General features: G+C 48.6%; 1 protein-coding gene across 1 annotated transcript in view; it reads right to left on the bottom strand.

Moving 5' to 3' along the window:
* SAMD5 (sterile alpha motif domain containing 5) overlaps nt 1–10,197 on the bottom strand; it is a 60,399-nt gene extending 50,202 nt beyond the window's left edge. The window contains exon 1 of the mRNA XM_062187759.1: nt 9,518–10,197. Within this exon, the coding sequence (XP_062043743.1) occupies nt 9,518–9,973 (456 nt within the window). The 5' untranslated portion in view covers nt 9,974–10,197. The remainder of the gene's footprint in view (nt 1–9,517) is intronic.
* Nucleotides 10,198–16,871: the final 6,674 nt, after the last annotated feature.

The raw sequence follows: 16,871 nt of genomic DNA, 5'->3' as shown, positions 1-16,871 counted from the left end.
TCCCAGTAATTACAAATAATGTCAGTGCTAAAACACTCCTTCCAGAAAAAAAAACAAAATCTAAATGAGTGCTGCAGTTATTGTTGAGTTTTGATGTCTGTATATGAGCTGCAAAATCCCATGTTTGATCACACGCCTTCCCAGAAACTCTGTGTGCCACACAGAAGGTTACTCAGAGACTCCCAGGTGCCTAGGTAGCTCCTGAAAACTACAGACCTGGTTACAAGACTCCTTTTCCAGAATAAAAGCTCCCATGTAAATGTAAAGCTCCCATGTCCACCTCATGATACTACACATCTCTGAATGAAGAAGTCCACTTGAAATAAACAATGACAGCCCCACGATTTTATAAAAATGGAAAAAAAAAAAGTTATTCCAGTTCTTTTAGTCTGATGTGACCTCTGGGAGCTTTTATTTGCTTTGAAAATTTGAAGCAGTGAGAAGGCTACAAACCTGCCCCAGTGTCATACTTGTTTGGGGAATGCAAACTCCACACTGTGAACTCTTCCTTACTGAATTTAAATACTTTAAAATTGAAATGTATTCCTCCTTTTAATTGGTATTCACTGTAAATCGTAGGAAGAATCAAGAATAATTATTCTGTATTATTAGGTGACTATTAGTTGGAATAGTTTTTGTTCAACAGAGGTGAAATGTGAAACAAGGATACACTCTGGATATCAGACTAGCAGTCTTATTATAAAGTTATGCTCTATTCTAGGGAGAGAAATCTCAAGACCTACAAGTCTATTCATTATGATTTGGGTAAATAAAGAATACATACTTTTTTGCTTGTTCTTCTGCCATGTTCCAAATAAGGTAAGTCTTCTATTTGTATGTATAACTTCATGGAAATCTAACAGTAAGCTTTTTAGAGAGCATCAGACCATTTATTTCAATTAGAAGCAGTAATGAAACCTTTTTAAACTATTAGGTGTCACTTAGTCTTTATGTAAGACAGATTGTATGCTTAATGCCTTTTGTCATGATCCACAGTTACTGACCCCTAATAGTTTTTATATTGACTAAAAACCAGGATTCCCTTCCTACTTCTCCCAGACCTCCCCAAGTCCCAGTCAGTGGCTGGTCTGAAATAGTATTTTCATAAAATTAAGAAAATAACTGATAAAGTAAAACATTTTATTTCAATACTCATAATGGTAATAACAGGCCTTTGTAACTGCCAAGGCTATGGTGGTATTTCTGGCTCTACACAAGTGATGACTTCAGGAAGCCATGCTCTATCATGGTTCCTGGTACACAACCCTTCATCATGGACAAGGTCTCTCCAAACAGCCCCGAGAGCCCTTGTCTATGACAACACTAGCCCCAGTCAAGTCCACGCCCACTGGCTCCCTGCACTCAAGACATCTTTCTGGTGAACCAGAATCTGAACACCTCTATCATCTGAAAAGAACTTCATTTTTATGGAAACATGTTTCTTTCTTTTTTCATCTTATGCCTTACTATGCAAGAGGAAACTGATGAGGGCAGCCATGCTAACATACTAACAGCCCACTGAGTGCTGCACAGTTGGCTGGTGCCTGTGTATGATTCAGTTCCTGCCCGGGAGAGCTCTGGACATCTTTATGCCAATTACCTGATAGGAGAGACCATGACTAATGCCTTGTTCTTTGCAAATAACTAAGGAACTGACTTTTGTGTTTTGAAAAGCCTTTCAAGGAACTTCGACATTTTTCAAATGTGAACAAATACTAACAGCAAATTTTAAGGGCTTAAAAGCAGGAAGAGAATTCTAAATATCATAAAATCTGAAACCAGTTTGCAAGTCATTATTTTGTTGTCAGATTCTATTTTCCATCTCACATCTCACTCAGTGTCATCATTCCTAGTTGTCAGATTTGATCCCAAATTTATCACGTTTACTCCAAACCAGACGCACCTGGGCAGAATGAAGAGAGTCCAGAATGTTCTGCAGGCTCTGGAGTTCTAGAAAGGTTTTGAATAACAGCAACAATGTCATCTTCCAAGTGACTGGAAAATGACAACCTAATTCTAAAAATCTAAATTTTGAGATGTTTATTTTTTAAAACTCACCTTCATTATAGTATCCTCAGGTACACAGAAGCAACTGTGTATCAATTTTACTAAAAATCCACCACTGATTTATAACCAAGGCAACCCCTATCATCAGGAATATATCCAGGCCAACAGGCTCTGCCCTGCACACTAGGGAGGCGAATGAGGTGTCCAGGAAATTTCAGAATAGAAGTAGACACAGGAAAGCACTTCCCAGGACCCAGGCTACTCACCCAGCAATGGTGAGTTGTCCACACCTGTCAGCAAAGACCACAAGGCACAGTTTGCTGCAGGCTAGCAGGGCCAGCAACACCTTTTCTCTGACCTACTGCAGGGACCTCTGGGTTCCCCAGCCTTGTGTCACAGTTCAGCCTGCCGGGGTCTTACTGCCTTTCCCTTCCACAAGACATCACACTGGTCCATTCCAAGGGTGACATTGTGTGGACTGGACCCAGGAGGCAAGATGAAGCAACTGCTGTAGACATACTAAAAGACATTTGCAAGTCAAAAGGTAGAAAATAAACCTGACAAACATTCAGGGAGCCTCTACCTCTGCACAAAGCTTCCTAGTGTCCAGTGGCGAGCAGCAGGCAGAGCCATCCCTTCTTAGAAGAAAACTGAATTATTGTGTCTGGCCCCTGCTACAACCAAGAAAAGAGGCGCAGTGCCTAATGCTAGCTTCAGATTTTGGAGGAAACATAATCCTCACCTGGGTTTGTTACTCCAGCCCCTTCACTGAGTGACCCAAAATGCAGCAGTAGGGGCAGGTGGAGAGCAGAACAAGAGAAGGCTCCACACCAGGTCCAGAATGCTCCACTGCTTGGGCCTTGTGACTGAGCCAGCCAATGAAGTTTGAAGGGTCAGTGGCAGAGAGGGCTACTGTTTGGAGCTTTTGGTGGGCCCTACAGGGGAATCAAAGTGCAGGCCCTTCAGATCTTAGAGCAAGGCCCTGCCAGCGTCATAATCTTGAACCTCTAGCCTCCAGAGCTGTGGCACTAAAATCCAGTTGTCGTAAACTCCTGGTTTCTGGGACTTCATTATAGCAACTTTAGGCAACTGACATAAATTTTGATTTAGTGAGCCCACGTATGACATCTAAGTCTCCACAATGACCCTATGAGGGCATCACACCTGTTGCCAATATTCACAGAGGAGCCAGAGGTGATCGGGTATGGGGCAGAGATGGGACCTGAACTTTGCAGTGGTCCTGTGCTATACCCTTAACCACTGCACTACAGAGTCAGCAGGAAGGAGTAAGACAAACGCACAGCACTGACCTTACCTGGATGGCTACCCCAACAGGCTACCCTAACTCAAAGAAACCAAGTGTTCCCAGCTTAGAAGATCAGCCCTGGCAGCTCACAGCACACTGCTACTCAGGGCAGGTACTAGGTGTATGAGCAGACGATGCGTAGAACACCCACAGGTATCTGAATGTCATCACAGCTTAATAAGTATTTTGTTAACGATGGCCGACCCTCTAGTTCGGCTTGGACTTGCACAACGCTGAGCACCTCTGATGCTGCACACGCCTCACCCCAGGCCTGACTCTGCCTGCAGAGGTCTTCTTTCTGAATGTCCTGCAGGAGCAGCGTTTTGGCTAGTTCTTCAACAACACTTAAGGAACGAGCATATTTTGATTCTAAGTTTCAGCATTAATTATCTTTCCTCGTGTTTTCGCCAGAGTCGATCCTTAACATTTGAAATAAATGTAAGCACAAAATTCTCCAGTTCCTGATGTCTGCAGAAACAGTATTCGACTTGGAAGTGGCACAGGGTCAGGCCCTCCACACACACGCATAGTCCCCTGCAATCCTAACTGAGCGTGTAGCACATGGCACCTGCTCAGCATCTGTTAACTGGATGGACAGAAGCAAGAGTAGATAATGAAAGGACGGAAGGACAGATGGATAGACGGACAGATGGGTGGATGGGCAGAAGGCTGTGGTCCCCTTACGTGAACACTCCATCGACAGGGAACTGTAAGGAGCAGGAAGAAAGTAGCAGCCCCACCAACCTAACCCTCTTCTCTTTCTCCAGTATTCTAGTCAGGGACTGAAAACCAAAAATCCTAGAAGGATGTAGGCTGAGGCCACCTGAGGCTATTGATTGAGCTGGAGGAAACTCAAGTTTGCATTTCCTATCTGTCCATGGTAATATCATGAAGGCAGAAGGAATTCTTGAGAGGAGGAATATTTACTGCCATTTTAGCTTCTGCCAAGACCCAAGGCAACCCTCCAAAGAATATAAGCATGTCTTTGCCAACCTCTTTCATTCCATTTTAAACACTTCTTCTGTATTCTCCACCCTAACTCCCCACACTGAAGCCTTCAAGACACTTCGGTCTCCAAATACCTTCTTCCCAGGCCACCTCTCCCATAAATAGCCTCATTACCCTAAGAGTCTTGTTTCCTAATGAAATTCACACTAAGGTGTGAATGAACATTAACACTCCTGCAGCATTATTAAGTAAGGTTATGTTATACTAAAGCAAACATTTTTAACTGGTTGGCAAGGAGAGACTGTTCAGTAGAGAATTCCAAAGCTGACCCCACTCACCACCTCCCCTAGGGCCCACTGGATGCTTCCCAAGGCTCCCAGAAACCATAATGCTCTTACAGTCCAGTGCCCATTCACAATCATGGACAAACTTCATGAGATGTTACAAAATGTAACCTGCAGCACAAACATGATGAGTAAGGGTCTTTCTAGATGTGTGTGGTTATTTGTAGCCCAAAACGGTTCATTGGGTATCATTTATATTTACTCAGTCATAAACATCAGATCAGCCTATGTAATATCAACACCATATTAACATAATATTCTCCTTAAGTCTCTAATTTTCCCATCTTCCCCCTCCCACTGGGACCCTCTTGTCAGAAAGGAGATGGCCTTCAATGCAGCCCATGCACAGTTCCCAACTTCCTCCTCCTCCTCCTCTCCTGGAGGCCAATCCCCTGCCCTTGCAATGCCCTGGCACTACTCCCCCATCTCCTCTGGGCCCTGGCTCCACACACCAACGCTAAGCCTTGCTCCCATATCTCTCACCCTTCAACACAAACAAACCTACAGCACTCTTCCCTCGATCCAATCTCCCTTCTACCTCGAACTTGAGTTCTATTTTCTCGGATGCCCTTAGAAAGTGGAGCATCTGTCACCACCGCCATTGGTCTCACCATCGAAACCTGACACTGCAAAGCTTCGACTTCTCGTCCTACTGGACCTTCTAACCAGTCCCTCCTTGAAACACCACTGCTTCCTCCTGCTTCTCTGTGTGCCCTCTGAAGCCTCCCTGGGAACCTCCAGTTTCTCTGCCCATCTCTCAAATCCGGGTCACCCCCAGGGTTCTGTCCTTACCACCTCTCTTCTTCCAGAGACCACTCAGAGTCTCAGCTTCAACATGTTGACCTCTCCCAAATCTGTATCTTTTGCCCCAGAATCTTTGTTCCATAGCATATTCCCAATTTCTACCTACTCAACTGTGTTCAGTTACCCATAGGCAGCTGATCTGAAGACAACATCCTTTTCTTCTCCTGCATCCCTGGGATGCTTTAAACAGGACCTGGCTCTCTAAACTCATGCAGACCTTTAACACACATGGTTTGTGGGCTGGCACTGTGGTGTGGCAGGTAAAGTCTCTGCCTGCAATGCCGGCATTCCATATGGGCATCAGTTCCTGGCTGCTCCATTTCTGATCCAGCCCCTTGCTGGTGCCTGGGAAAAGCAGCAGAAGATGGCCCAAGTGCTTGAGTCCCTTCCCACATAGGAGACTGGTATGTAGCTCTTGGTTCCTGGCTTCATCCTGTCCCAGTCCTGGCCCTTTCAGCCGCTTGGGGAGGGAACTAAGGGGTGGACAATCTCTGTCTCTTTAAAAATAAATCAGTCACATAGTCTTATGCTAGCACTTAATGGATTAATGGTTGATAGATTAAGGATAGAAGTTAATCCAATTACAGTGTTTTAATTCAGTGCCTAGGAAAGTGATTGAATTGAGTTGGCTCTCAAGGGTGGAGCCCATGATAGAATCAGGTGATTTCATAAGGACAGACCACACAGAGAGAGCTTGCTCTCTGTTTCTCTACTTCCTGGCTGGAGTGCATTCCTCCACCCTACCCCACTGTTCCGTGCAATCCAGGCACCGCAATCCCTCCTGACAATGCAGCAGTCTCCCAAAGTTTCCTCTGCCTCTGGACAGGATCCCTCCGTGATCCCTGCTGCTCTGGAGACATCTCCAACTCCCCAACATGAACTCAAGACCATCCAGGAGCAGTCACGGCCCATCTCCCACTGCTTCCTCCAGACAGACAGATCCCTTTAAATTCTCATGGCATGCTAAACCGTCTCCATTTGCTGGCCTTGCACACACAATGTACCTGGAACACTCTTCCCTTAAGACTATGCTCTTCTTTAGGCTGAAGCCACCCAACCTTCAGCTCAGAGAACATACCAACTCTGCAAAGTCTGCCACCGCCCCAGTCCCCTGAAAACTAGGTTGGCAGTAGGAACCTGCTCTCCGCACAGTGTGCTTCCTGCCAAAGGCACTGTCACACTGCATCCTTGTTCAGCCCATTTTATGTCTTCTCCACTAGACCCCAAGTGTCCCTGCCAATGACAGTAACCTGGAGCCCAACAGAAGGCATGGCACCCAGCACCTTGGTTAAAAAACTTAATATCTCCATTTCACAGAGGTAGAAGAAACCGCAGCAGTCAAAGAAGCTAAATATAGTCCAGGGGAGGAACTTGTTTGATTTCAAGCCTGGGCTTTTTCCAAGCTCCTGCTTTCCTTCAGAAAACAAAGAGAAACTTACCTTTTACTTACATTGTATTTATTTCTTTCCGAAAAGAAGAAGAAATATACTTTTACTTACATTTTTAACTCACTGATCTCTAAGCTCCACAACTTTATTGGCAGAAAAAAATTGAAGTCCTTTCAGACGATTCTCAGGAAAATCCCCCCATCCACTTTCCTCTGAAAAAGGCTCGCGCTTCCTATCCTGACCACTGCTGGTAGAGCGCACTTGCACACCAGCTAATATTCTCACCAACGTGCAAAATCACAGGGATCAGTGCCTGGCTATAACGGAAACTGAAGCCTCTCTACCGAGAATCCCAAATGCACAAAATGAATGTTACACATTCTGATCATGAGAGCCAGAGCCCGGGGCGCCCAGAAAAATTATAATGTGGATCACATTTGCAAGACAAAGTCACAGCACTGCTCCTGGAGGAACAATGCATCAGAAAACAAAGCCTTAAATAGTTTAAAATCCAAAACCTAAGAGGCAATACCCATATGCAGCAAATTTGCAATGACCAACAGGATCTGGTCCTATACAGCTGTATGCTTGGTTTTGTGCCTATTAGTGATATTTTCATCTCTGTTGCAGTAGTTGGCAGCTGGAGCAGCAGGAGGGATATAATGAAAGCACTTCTGCCTCCCCTTCATTCTGTCATCAGTTCAGGAACACATATAGAAACTAAGTAGGGATGTATCTCTATTATCAAGCATTATTATCATGGGTTTTACATAAAGAAGAGTTTTGACTCATTTCATGGAACACAAGTAGCATAGCAATGCAAGTTGAAACTTCCTTCTGTAAACTACTGACACAAATGCACCACCCCACCACTCATCCCTGATCTAGGCGGGAGTCCACAGCTCAAAGCCTACACTCGCACATCGCATGTCCATACCATCCTTTTCTGCTTCTAAGCCTGATACTCAAGTCTGACCCCTGCGAGAACCAGAACCCCAATGGGTTGCTTCCTGCCCACACTCTCGCCTTCGGCCCCCCGCGTCTCCCTGCCCTTTTGGCCCCATTACACAGCACTTTTCCTGAAGGCTACACAAGCCCTGGTGGCACTCTCTGTTCTCTTCCTGGTCAGGACTTGAACTGGGCCTCACCCCTGCTCCAGTACTCAGTTCTCTCAGCCTCCACCTGCTTTATTTCCTGGGCTGCGAACAGCAGACACCTGATTGGCTCTGCCTGAAACCCAGCCTTTCTTTCAACAACTGCCAAGAGTCCCCGAATCCTCACTGCGCCTCCCTCTCATGCTGACTGCCAGAGCAAACGGTGATCTCCACATCCCTGTTAGTGCACACAGAGCCAGTAACCAGAATATGTGTATCAGGCCAGCTGTACCCCTGAGCTGCCTGCTTTATTGCCACTTTATACAGTCAATTTGCACTCTCTAGCAGGTGATCTGATTTGCCTACCTTACCTGCAAGACCACAGGTGGATAACATCACACCCTATATACCCATCTACTGTTACCTACTAAAAAAAAGAAACAAAAACTTTCGCTAGAACTTCCTTAAATCCAAGCATTGTAAGCTCCACGTAACAGGACAAAGCAACTGCAGGGCCCAGATGCCCACACAACATGGAGACCTCCCACATTTCCCTGGGGCAGGGCCTGGGGCTGGCTTCCCTGCCAGTGAGTGTTTGCCAGCATTTTCTCCTGGGGTTCCTCTAAGTGTTCATTTGCAAGCTGAGGTGCGGATTTCCCCCGGGGGTAACTCCAAGCAACCCCAGTATAGCTGTGTGTTTATTCTCAGCATTATCTGTGTGTCTACTTCTCTGTCAAGTCAGGACCCTGGGCTTCCACCGCAAAGGTCACCTAAGGGGAACAGTGGGCGCGCTAGAGCAGGGCGCCTGTGTGCAAGAGCACTTGCTGCCGCTAAGTATTCGAAGCCCACTCCACATTTCAGCATAGGGCAGCTGTGAGGAGGTCCAGCTTCCTTCCCGACTCTGCAGGGTCAGCAGTGGTCCCTTCCTTCCTTGTCGCTCAACCCCTCTCCCAAACGCAGGTACACTTAGGCTTCCTAGAAGTCCCGGTGCCCAGTGCACCGCATCTAGATCACTAAGAAGCCACGCTGGGGACGCGTAGCCTTCCAGGACACGCCTGCGGCCCTGGCATCGCCAACATGTTTAGCACCTTATGACCTCCAGTAAACTTAAGGAATTTTTGTCAGGTACCTCGGCACGTGTTTCCTGAACGCCCCCCACCCCCGCCTGCCCTCGTGTTAGAGGTACACCTCAGAGACCTACAGCAGTGAGAGGATTTGTGGGTGAGGAGGGGAAACTGATAACAACAGGTTGATTTCCACTCTTTAAAGAGTGTTCCCCAATTCCCTAGGGAGTGTCTCAAGGCTCAAAAAAGTAAAGCGGTCAAAAATACTGTGAAGTTTAACCATTTGTCTGGCACCGTTCAGACCCAAACACACCTACAGAGGGGCACTGGGGATGCCCCCTGGGGCCCCAAGCCCAGCTCCTGACGGAGCCCGTGCTGGACTGGGTGCGGGATCTCGTGTTACCAACACACCGCGAAGGAAAGAAGGAGCCAATGCAGAAAGAAAAGAAGAGCGTCCCAGACACCAAAGCCTCCTGGCGGTCCCCTGGGAAGAGCTGCAAGCCTCGGCAGAAGCGGCTGCGCCGCGCCCCTCCCGCCGTGCGCCCTGGCGGCGCCTCCTTACCTTGCGGGAGTACGGGGGCTTGCTCAGGTGGATGCCATCGCGGACCAGCTTATCCCTAATCATGATCTTCAGCTTCAGCTTGGGGTAGCTCACCAGCTCCCTGGCGCGGGGGGCGGTCGTCTGGGTGCGGGGGTCCCCTCGGGTGCCCAGCGCTGGGCCGCCACAGCTCTCCCCTCGGCGGCCCGGAGGGACCGCGTCCACCGAGGACGCGGGCTGAGGCTGAGGCTCGAGCGTGAAGTAGAGGCCGGCGGCGGCCGCGTCCTGCTCCCGCAGCCGGCGCACGGCCTCCAAGATGCGGCGGCGGTGCGCGGGCGCCAGGACCCCGATGGCGTCCAGGTCCGGGTCCCCGATTTGCTTGCACACCTCCAGGTCATCGTAGCCGTTGTCCACGAAGGACTCCGCGTACTGCGGGAGCTGCAGCGCTCTAAGCCACTCGTAAACTATGTTGGTGCACATGGTGCTGGGTCCGGGCGCCCGAGCGGCGCGGGCGGCACCAGTTCTCGCAACTTTTAATCCTGCCCTCGAAGGGGAAGAGAGAAATCGCAGTCAAGTTTTCCTGTGAATGCAAAGGCTCGGGCCGGAGACCGAGAGCCCTGAGCAGCAGCCCGAGGACGGCAGAAGCGTAAAAGCGTCCGAGTGAATTCCCCAAGCAGCCGCGGAGCTCGCAGGCACAGGCGGCTGGGGCGAGCCGCGCCGCTCGGCTCCGCTCCGCGCCGCCCCTGGATGCGCCGCCGCCGCCGCGGGGAGGGGCGCGGGCGGGGGCGGAGGCGGGCGGGGCCGGGCACACCCCTCGCCCCGCGCCTGGTCAGCGGACTTTCCCGCGCCGGGCCGGCCCCGGGGCTGCCCGCAGCATCCTGCTCCCCGGCCGGCGCCGCGGGCGTCGGCACGCGCGCCCCTGGCTGGGGAAGGAAGGCGGGTCCTCGGCGCACAGCCGCAGCCGCCCCGGAGCGCCGCGTCCTCGCGAGCGCCAGCCACGGCTGTTCCCCGCGTGGGGAGTGTGGCTTGTAAACTGCCGGCCTCCTATGGCTGCCTTGGATGGCGCTGTAATCCGACTTCGCGGGCCGTGGAAGGCGCCACGCTCACTTCTCCCCCAGCCCTCCTGACTCCGGCCTGCGTGCCCGAGGGCCACCCAAGGGCACGTCCCTGCCGCCGGCGCCTGGCTGGGCGAGGCTGCGGGGTCCAGGGTCCCTTTCCCCGTCCGGATCCCCGTGGAGTTCCCCCTTCCTCGGACCCCGCGCGGGCGGCGGTCTGGCGTTTTCCGTGGTCGCCGGCCCTGTGCCCGGAGCGGCGGCGCTGTGGCCCGGGCGGGTGGGTGGGTGGGCGCTTTTCGGAGACCGCCCGCGTCCAGCCGGCACGGTGCCCGCCCCTCCTCGCTGCAGCCGGGCTCATGGGGCGCGGCAGAAGCCGCTGCTGCCTGGCTCGCCTGTCCTGTCCTGTCCTGGTCCCCGGGTCTGTGAAAGTTTGGGATGGGTTGTACTTGGTGCTCAGCCGGCGCGTCGCTCCCGCTCCCCCACCTGCTTTCTGCAGGGTCTCCACCCTTGTCCAGCCTGTGCTTTCTCCCCGCCCTGTATTCTGCCTGGGCGCCCTGGGTGGCTGTGCGCCTAGGGACTCTGCGTGGTGTTTACCCCCTGGAGACCGGGATGGCTCCTGGCCCGGGATCCTGTGGAAATCCACCCATCGCCCTGCAGCTCGCGGGGCAGGGGGGCGCTCGGACATCCCCGCCCAGGGCACTTTCTCTCTGGGGAGTAAGAGAAGCAACCCAGCTTCCCCAGAGTGCCGGTACCTGAGCAGCCCGAGTGGCGCGTGGGACAGACCGAGTGCGTCCCCCCCTTCCCCCTGGCTCTGACCCCTTCTCGCGAGGGACGTAGGGGCAGGTACACTGTGCCCGCCCTTTTCACAGAAGGGCGACTAACTTCGCACCTGAGCTATTTCAGGATCAGACCTGCTCCCCGCCTCTGGAGGACATGGGGCGCCGGCTCCTCTCCCTGACCTTGGGACTGGACACCTCGCTGGCCGACTTGCCCTGCGTGCGGCCTGTGGGGGAGGAATCCCTCTTCCCCCAAATCAGAAGAGCTTGAATCCCCTCTTAGGACATGAACACCTTAAAGAATCAGACGACAGCTCAGGCCCTTTGACCCCAGAAAGCGTCCCACGCAGGTGCACTCAACACAGTGGTGGGAGGGTTCTGGTTTCCCAAGCCCCGCGACTCAAGAATCTCAAATTGGAAACAGCTGCCAGAAAGGACCATCTATTGGGGTGAACACGAGGAGCTGCAGGGCTGCGTGAGACTCCAGCCGTGGGGCACTCAGGCGGCCCCGTCCCGGGCCGGTGTTAGCCCCCAGCGGCTGCGATGTGGCCTTGCGCCCAGGCGCGCGGGTGCGGGATGCAAACGCGACGCTCCCCGCCCGCGAGGTCGCCCGCTCTGGCTCGCCAGCGCAGACTCACAGTGCCCCCTCGCGTCCGCGAGGCGTGATGCAAGTCCCCCAACTCGTTTTATTCAGCAAAAGGAAATGGCTTAAGGCTTTCTGCTAGCTTCCCGCTCCACCTGTTTTAGAGATGTTTATTTCACACTCACCTGTGTATCCTAACGCTGTCCGCACGACCACTTTTGATTTTTAAGACGTGATCGGCAAGCATTTACTGGGCGATTGTGTCAGACATGTGTGTGTATTGTGTATTGTGTCAGTCTATGCATGTATCTGTACCTTCTGGGTTAAGTAACCGTAGTAGCCAATGTTGCAGGACAGAAATTGAGGCTCTGAAGCACTAATTTGACCAAAATGACTGTGTTCATGTGCAGCAAGGATCAGAACTCTGGGGTATAATAAATCCAACTCAGCTCTCCAGCTACCAACCTGACCCACAGTCTCTAGGTTCTGCGGGGGGCTGGTTGTGACAGGCAAGACATTTTTTTAAGACTGGAAAAGGTAACAGGGTTTTGTCTTGTGTATGTTTTTGGTCCAGAGTTGTGTGAAAAGTCCAACAGTGTCACTCAGTGCTTCTGAGCCTTCTGAATCAGGCCTTTTCCCTACAGGGAGCTCCCAGAGGTTAATCTTCCATGTAGGCAGCGTTTGTGTTTCCGTTTGGGGGAAGATGAACGACTTCCCCAAGGTCCTACCAAGTGAGGCTAGAGACAAGAACAAGCCTGCGCGGACCTTGGGATGGACCGTAGTGATTCCCATTTATTTCTGAGCCAAGCACTTTGCAATGAGGACATGCAGCATCCTGGAGCTCTCTCTGGTAAGGAAGCCTTTCATAAATTAATCATCTGTTAATCAGTCACCAATAAAACCTTCTGCTTGAGCTCTAGAGGAAAGCTGCCATCTGGAGACTCTCAAGTGTGAGCCCCAGTGACTCCCAGCCACCCCCATCCCCACCCCGCCCATCCCCCTTCTGCTTCTTTTGCACACTGCTAAGCTCTGGCAGTGTGGAACCCTCCAGGCTTTCCACCGCTTGCCTTGCCATATTGAGCCACTTCTCAGATTTTGTTCAAGAGTCTACTGGGTGTAATGTAATGTCAACGTAAAAATTCTACAGCCTAAATTCGGTCTTTGCTGCCTGGAGACACATGGCTGAAGTCCAGAGTAAAACTGGCAAAAACAGTGGCTGACCACTTGGAAGTCTGAGAACTGTTGCCTTTTAGAGCAAGAAGGGCCCCAGAGAGCATCTCCTGCATGCATGTTCAGGTGAGAAGGCAGAGTCCCAGTGAGGTCAAGTTCCTTGCCTGAGGCCACACAATGAGTTCATGATGGAACAGGGGCAGGAACCCAGATGGCTTTCAGGCACGTTGCTCTTGGCTCTGTATTGTATCACCTCATTTTTTGCTGTAAGCACCTGGCTACTGTCAACATCGTTCATTTACTCATCGAATGTTTATTAAGTAGGCATTCCAGTGCCAGGCACTGAAGCAAAAAGAATAGAGTTTTTCTTCTTTAATTGCAACTGGAGAGATTTCAGCATCTTAACTATGTAGAGAATACACTGGTTGGTATTTTTTGGCCATTGTAAAGATTACAGAGGCGACTTTATTTGCTGTCTTTAATATTATCTGAATACCGTGAATCATAACATTAGCCAAAACTTGAAAATTAAAAATTTAACACCTCAACAACAAGTCATGGTTCTGCTCCGTGTCATAGCCTGGAACACCAAAAACTATTCTACTTGTATACGTTGTCAAGTATTTATAATTTTGTAAGTTTACATTTGATTGATATAGCTTGCTTAGAGTTTTTTCAATACATAAAATTTTCAAGACATTTTAAATGCTGATTATTATTTAATATATTTGATACCAAACTTTTTTTCAGAAACGGACTCCATGCTTTAGGAAAATTGGTTGTGAAGAAAGCAACTTTTTAGGTGCCATTTTAGAACTGTTTTTTTTTTTTTTTTTGCAATGCCAATAACTATGGCAAAATGCCTGTTGATACTTTCAGTGTAGTTTATTGATGATAATCTTAGTCAGGTTTTAAATTCCAAATACCAAAAAATAGCTGTTCCACTTCGGGAAGCAACTGAATATAAGGATATAGAGTGAAAACCAATTGATTCTGAAGTTTTTTTTTGGTGCAACATAAGATCCACCCATTTCATCTAGAAGATAAATGTTCACACTCAATGTGTATAAAAATTAAATTCCATTAACATCTATTAAACGTCAGTCCCCAGAGTGTCTAGCTTTGTAAAAGTCAAGAATATATAATATTAATCTTTAAGTGCAAAATATTCCTTGCCTCTGCTTAAACTGTGAGCTAAAAAGCATCTCGAAGGAACGTATGCCACGGGGAGGAATGAGAATAATGGGCTTGAGTGATGTAACAGGCAGTCTGTTCTCCAGCGCCTGCGAGTGATGCATGGGGTTGGCAACTTAACTGGGGGCAGGCTGGGTGGGGGTGTCTGTTAGTGTGCCTGAGCTGTATACATTACACCTGTGTGTGACAACACATACAGGAGAGAAGGAGAGACATGGAGCAGTGGGGAGTACCAGCAGGAGGCCATTAGATTATTGAAAGTAGAACAGGCCTTTCTTTTCTTTAAAGAAGGAACAGAGCAGGGGGAATGCATGCTCAAGGAGTCAGGGGCTTGAGGTCATTAACAGCAAGAGCTAAGGAAGAGACCGCATTAGTGACAGGAAATAAGATGAGATTCACTGGAAGAAGTCTTGTCCTCGCATCTCAGGCATCCCCCAAAATTCTATCATTTTAAAGACAGTCAAGAAGAAGAGGAGAGTATTAATCCTCTCCTGAGTATTTCTGGAGGTGAAAGACTTTGCTTGAGTACTTTTTTCTTTTTTGTCACTCTGAATCAATAAAGTTAACTTAGTTAACGTACAAATCGGGTTACTTAACCTCAGACAAGCGAAATGATATTGGCAGTGCTATTTCAGATGAGTACAGAAGATGCATGTAGAGCAAAAATTAAATCACCCAGCTTGTGAGCAGTTGTCCAGACTGGAAGAACAATAGTTGCTCCTGTCCAACAGCAGAGTGAAGGCATCTGCTTCCAGAGATCCTCTCAGCACCTGAGGACTGAGAGTCTTCTCACGTTGGGCAAAGTCATTTTACGTGTTTGTTTAAAGAGCCGTATTTCTTCTGTGGGTGGAAATAAATGAAATATGTAAAAAGGCTATTTTAAGGTTTATAAGGTTTATTCAGAGCAGAATATGAGTGACCTCAGCCCAGGAGATACAATCCCAGTAACTTTCAGTGAGTCTTGTGTTTTTTATTCATTTTTTACAGATTTATTTATTTATTTATTTGAAAGGCAGACTTATAGAGAGGGAGAGGGAGAGGCAGAGGCAGAGAGAGAGAGATCTTCCATCCGCTGGTTCACTCCCCAAATAGCCACAACGGCCAGTGCTGTGCCAGGTAGAAGCCCCAAGCGAGGAGCTTCCTCAAGATCTCCCATGTGGGTACAGGGCCCAAGCACTTGGGTCATCTTCTATTATTTTCCCAGGCACATTAGCAGGGAGCTGGATCAGATGTAGAGCAGCCAGGACTTGAATTGGCACCCATATGGGATGCCAGCACTACTGGCTACACCACAGCGATGGCCCCATTTTCAGTGGGTCTTAGCAAGAGTTCAGGAAGTGGTCACATTTTCATCAGAATTCATGTATTAGGCAGTGAGTGTGTTTGGCTTGACTTGAAAAGGCGTGGGCACATTTCTCACTGATTGGAGATGACTTTAGAATACGATTGCCTACAAGTACCTTCAGAGACAAAGGGATAATTGTTTCGGAAAAGACGGTTACTGATTAATGTCAGTAACGCCATTTCTGGGAGTAAAGAATGCATAGAGAACAAAAGGTTGTTCAAGATGGGCCGGGTGGCTAAGACAAAGCAGAATGCTTCAGATAAGCTTTGTAGCTCTTGCTGGCTGCTCCTCAGTCAAGTGTCAGTAGTCTTTCTCTTGAATGCTTTGCAGGCTTTTTAGGGGCAATTTGTTCTCACTTCATATTTGGTTTAGGTTTGCTGTTGGAATATATACTTTACAACTCTTGAAGCCTGAACTTAGAAAACCTCTAAGAACTTGCATAGAATTAGAGCTCTTGCTCTTTTTCCAGGTTTTGAGAGAGGCACTGCCATTTTGAAACTATCTCTGACCTTTGTGGTCACCTTTTTTTTATATGTATGGAATTTAAGACCCTATTTATCAATATGCAAACATAAGACCTGTGTGGAACAGCAGATCTTAGATCAGTAAAGCCCAGTTCTTAGAAGTGTGATTGACGAATGTAGGAACAGATGTTTTGAATATATCTTAAAAACTTTTGCATAACAGTTTCACCAAAGCCAATTTCATACTCTTTCTTGATGGTGTCCAAGTGTATTCCCTGAGTGATCCCAGACCCCCACAGCTTGAAATGGGGCCTTGCTCTTAGCAGTGTGCTATGACCTCTGAGGATGCTCTGGGGTCATGGACAAGGTCTTCAGGGACCTGCCTATTAAAAAATATAAATGGAATATATCTGTTGTATTGTTCACCTGGATAAATTCCAATGTGTCAGAAATTTGAATATTAACATGAACCAAATGGGTAATTAAAGTAAGATATGGATATATGCCTCGGAGGCCTGAGGGTGGGGATGACTTTCCTATTTCGTATTCAACTTTCTAAAGCAGTGAGAGTAAAAACTTGATTCACTGATTCCAAATATATGATTGACATTTGCTTGGAAAAATATCTATGTTAGCAAAGTTAAAAAAAATGACACCTTGAAGTTGCAGGAAAATATTTAGAAATTGTAATGCAATCAAAGATTTGTGTCGTTCTTCCAGAGAAAGCATGTAAAAACAGAAGAAAAAGTGAACAGCCCTATGGAAAAATGGGCCAGAAAGTTCTTGGGAAA

The sequence above is a fragment of the Lepus europaeus genome, chromosome 3, assembly GCF_033115175.1.
Source record: "Lepus europaeus isolate LE1 chromosome 3, mLepTim1.pri, whole genome shotgun sequence".
Taxonomy (NCBI): Eukaryota; Metazoa; Chordata; class Mammalia; order Lagomorpha; family Leporidae; genus Lepus; species Lepus europaeus.
Note: the sequence above shows the minus strand (reverse complement) of the source record. Positions and strands in the feature narration are given on the sequence as shown.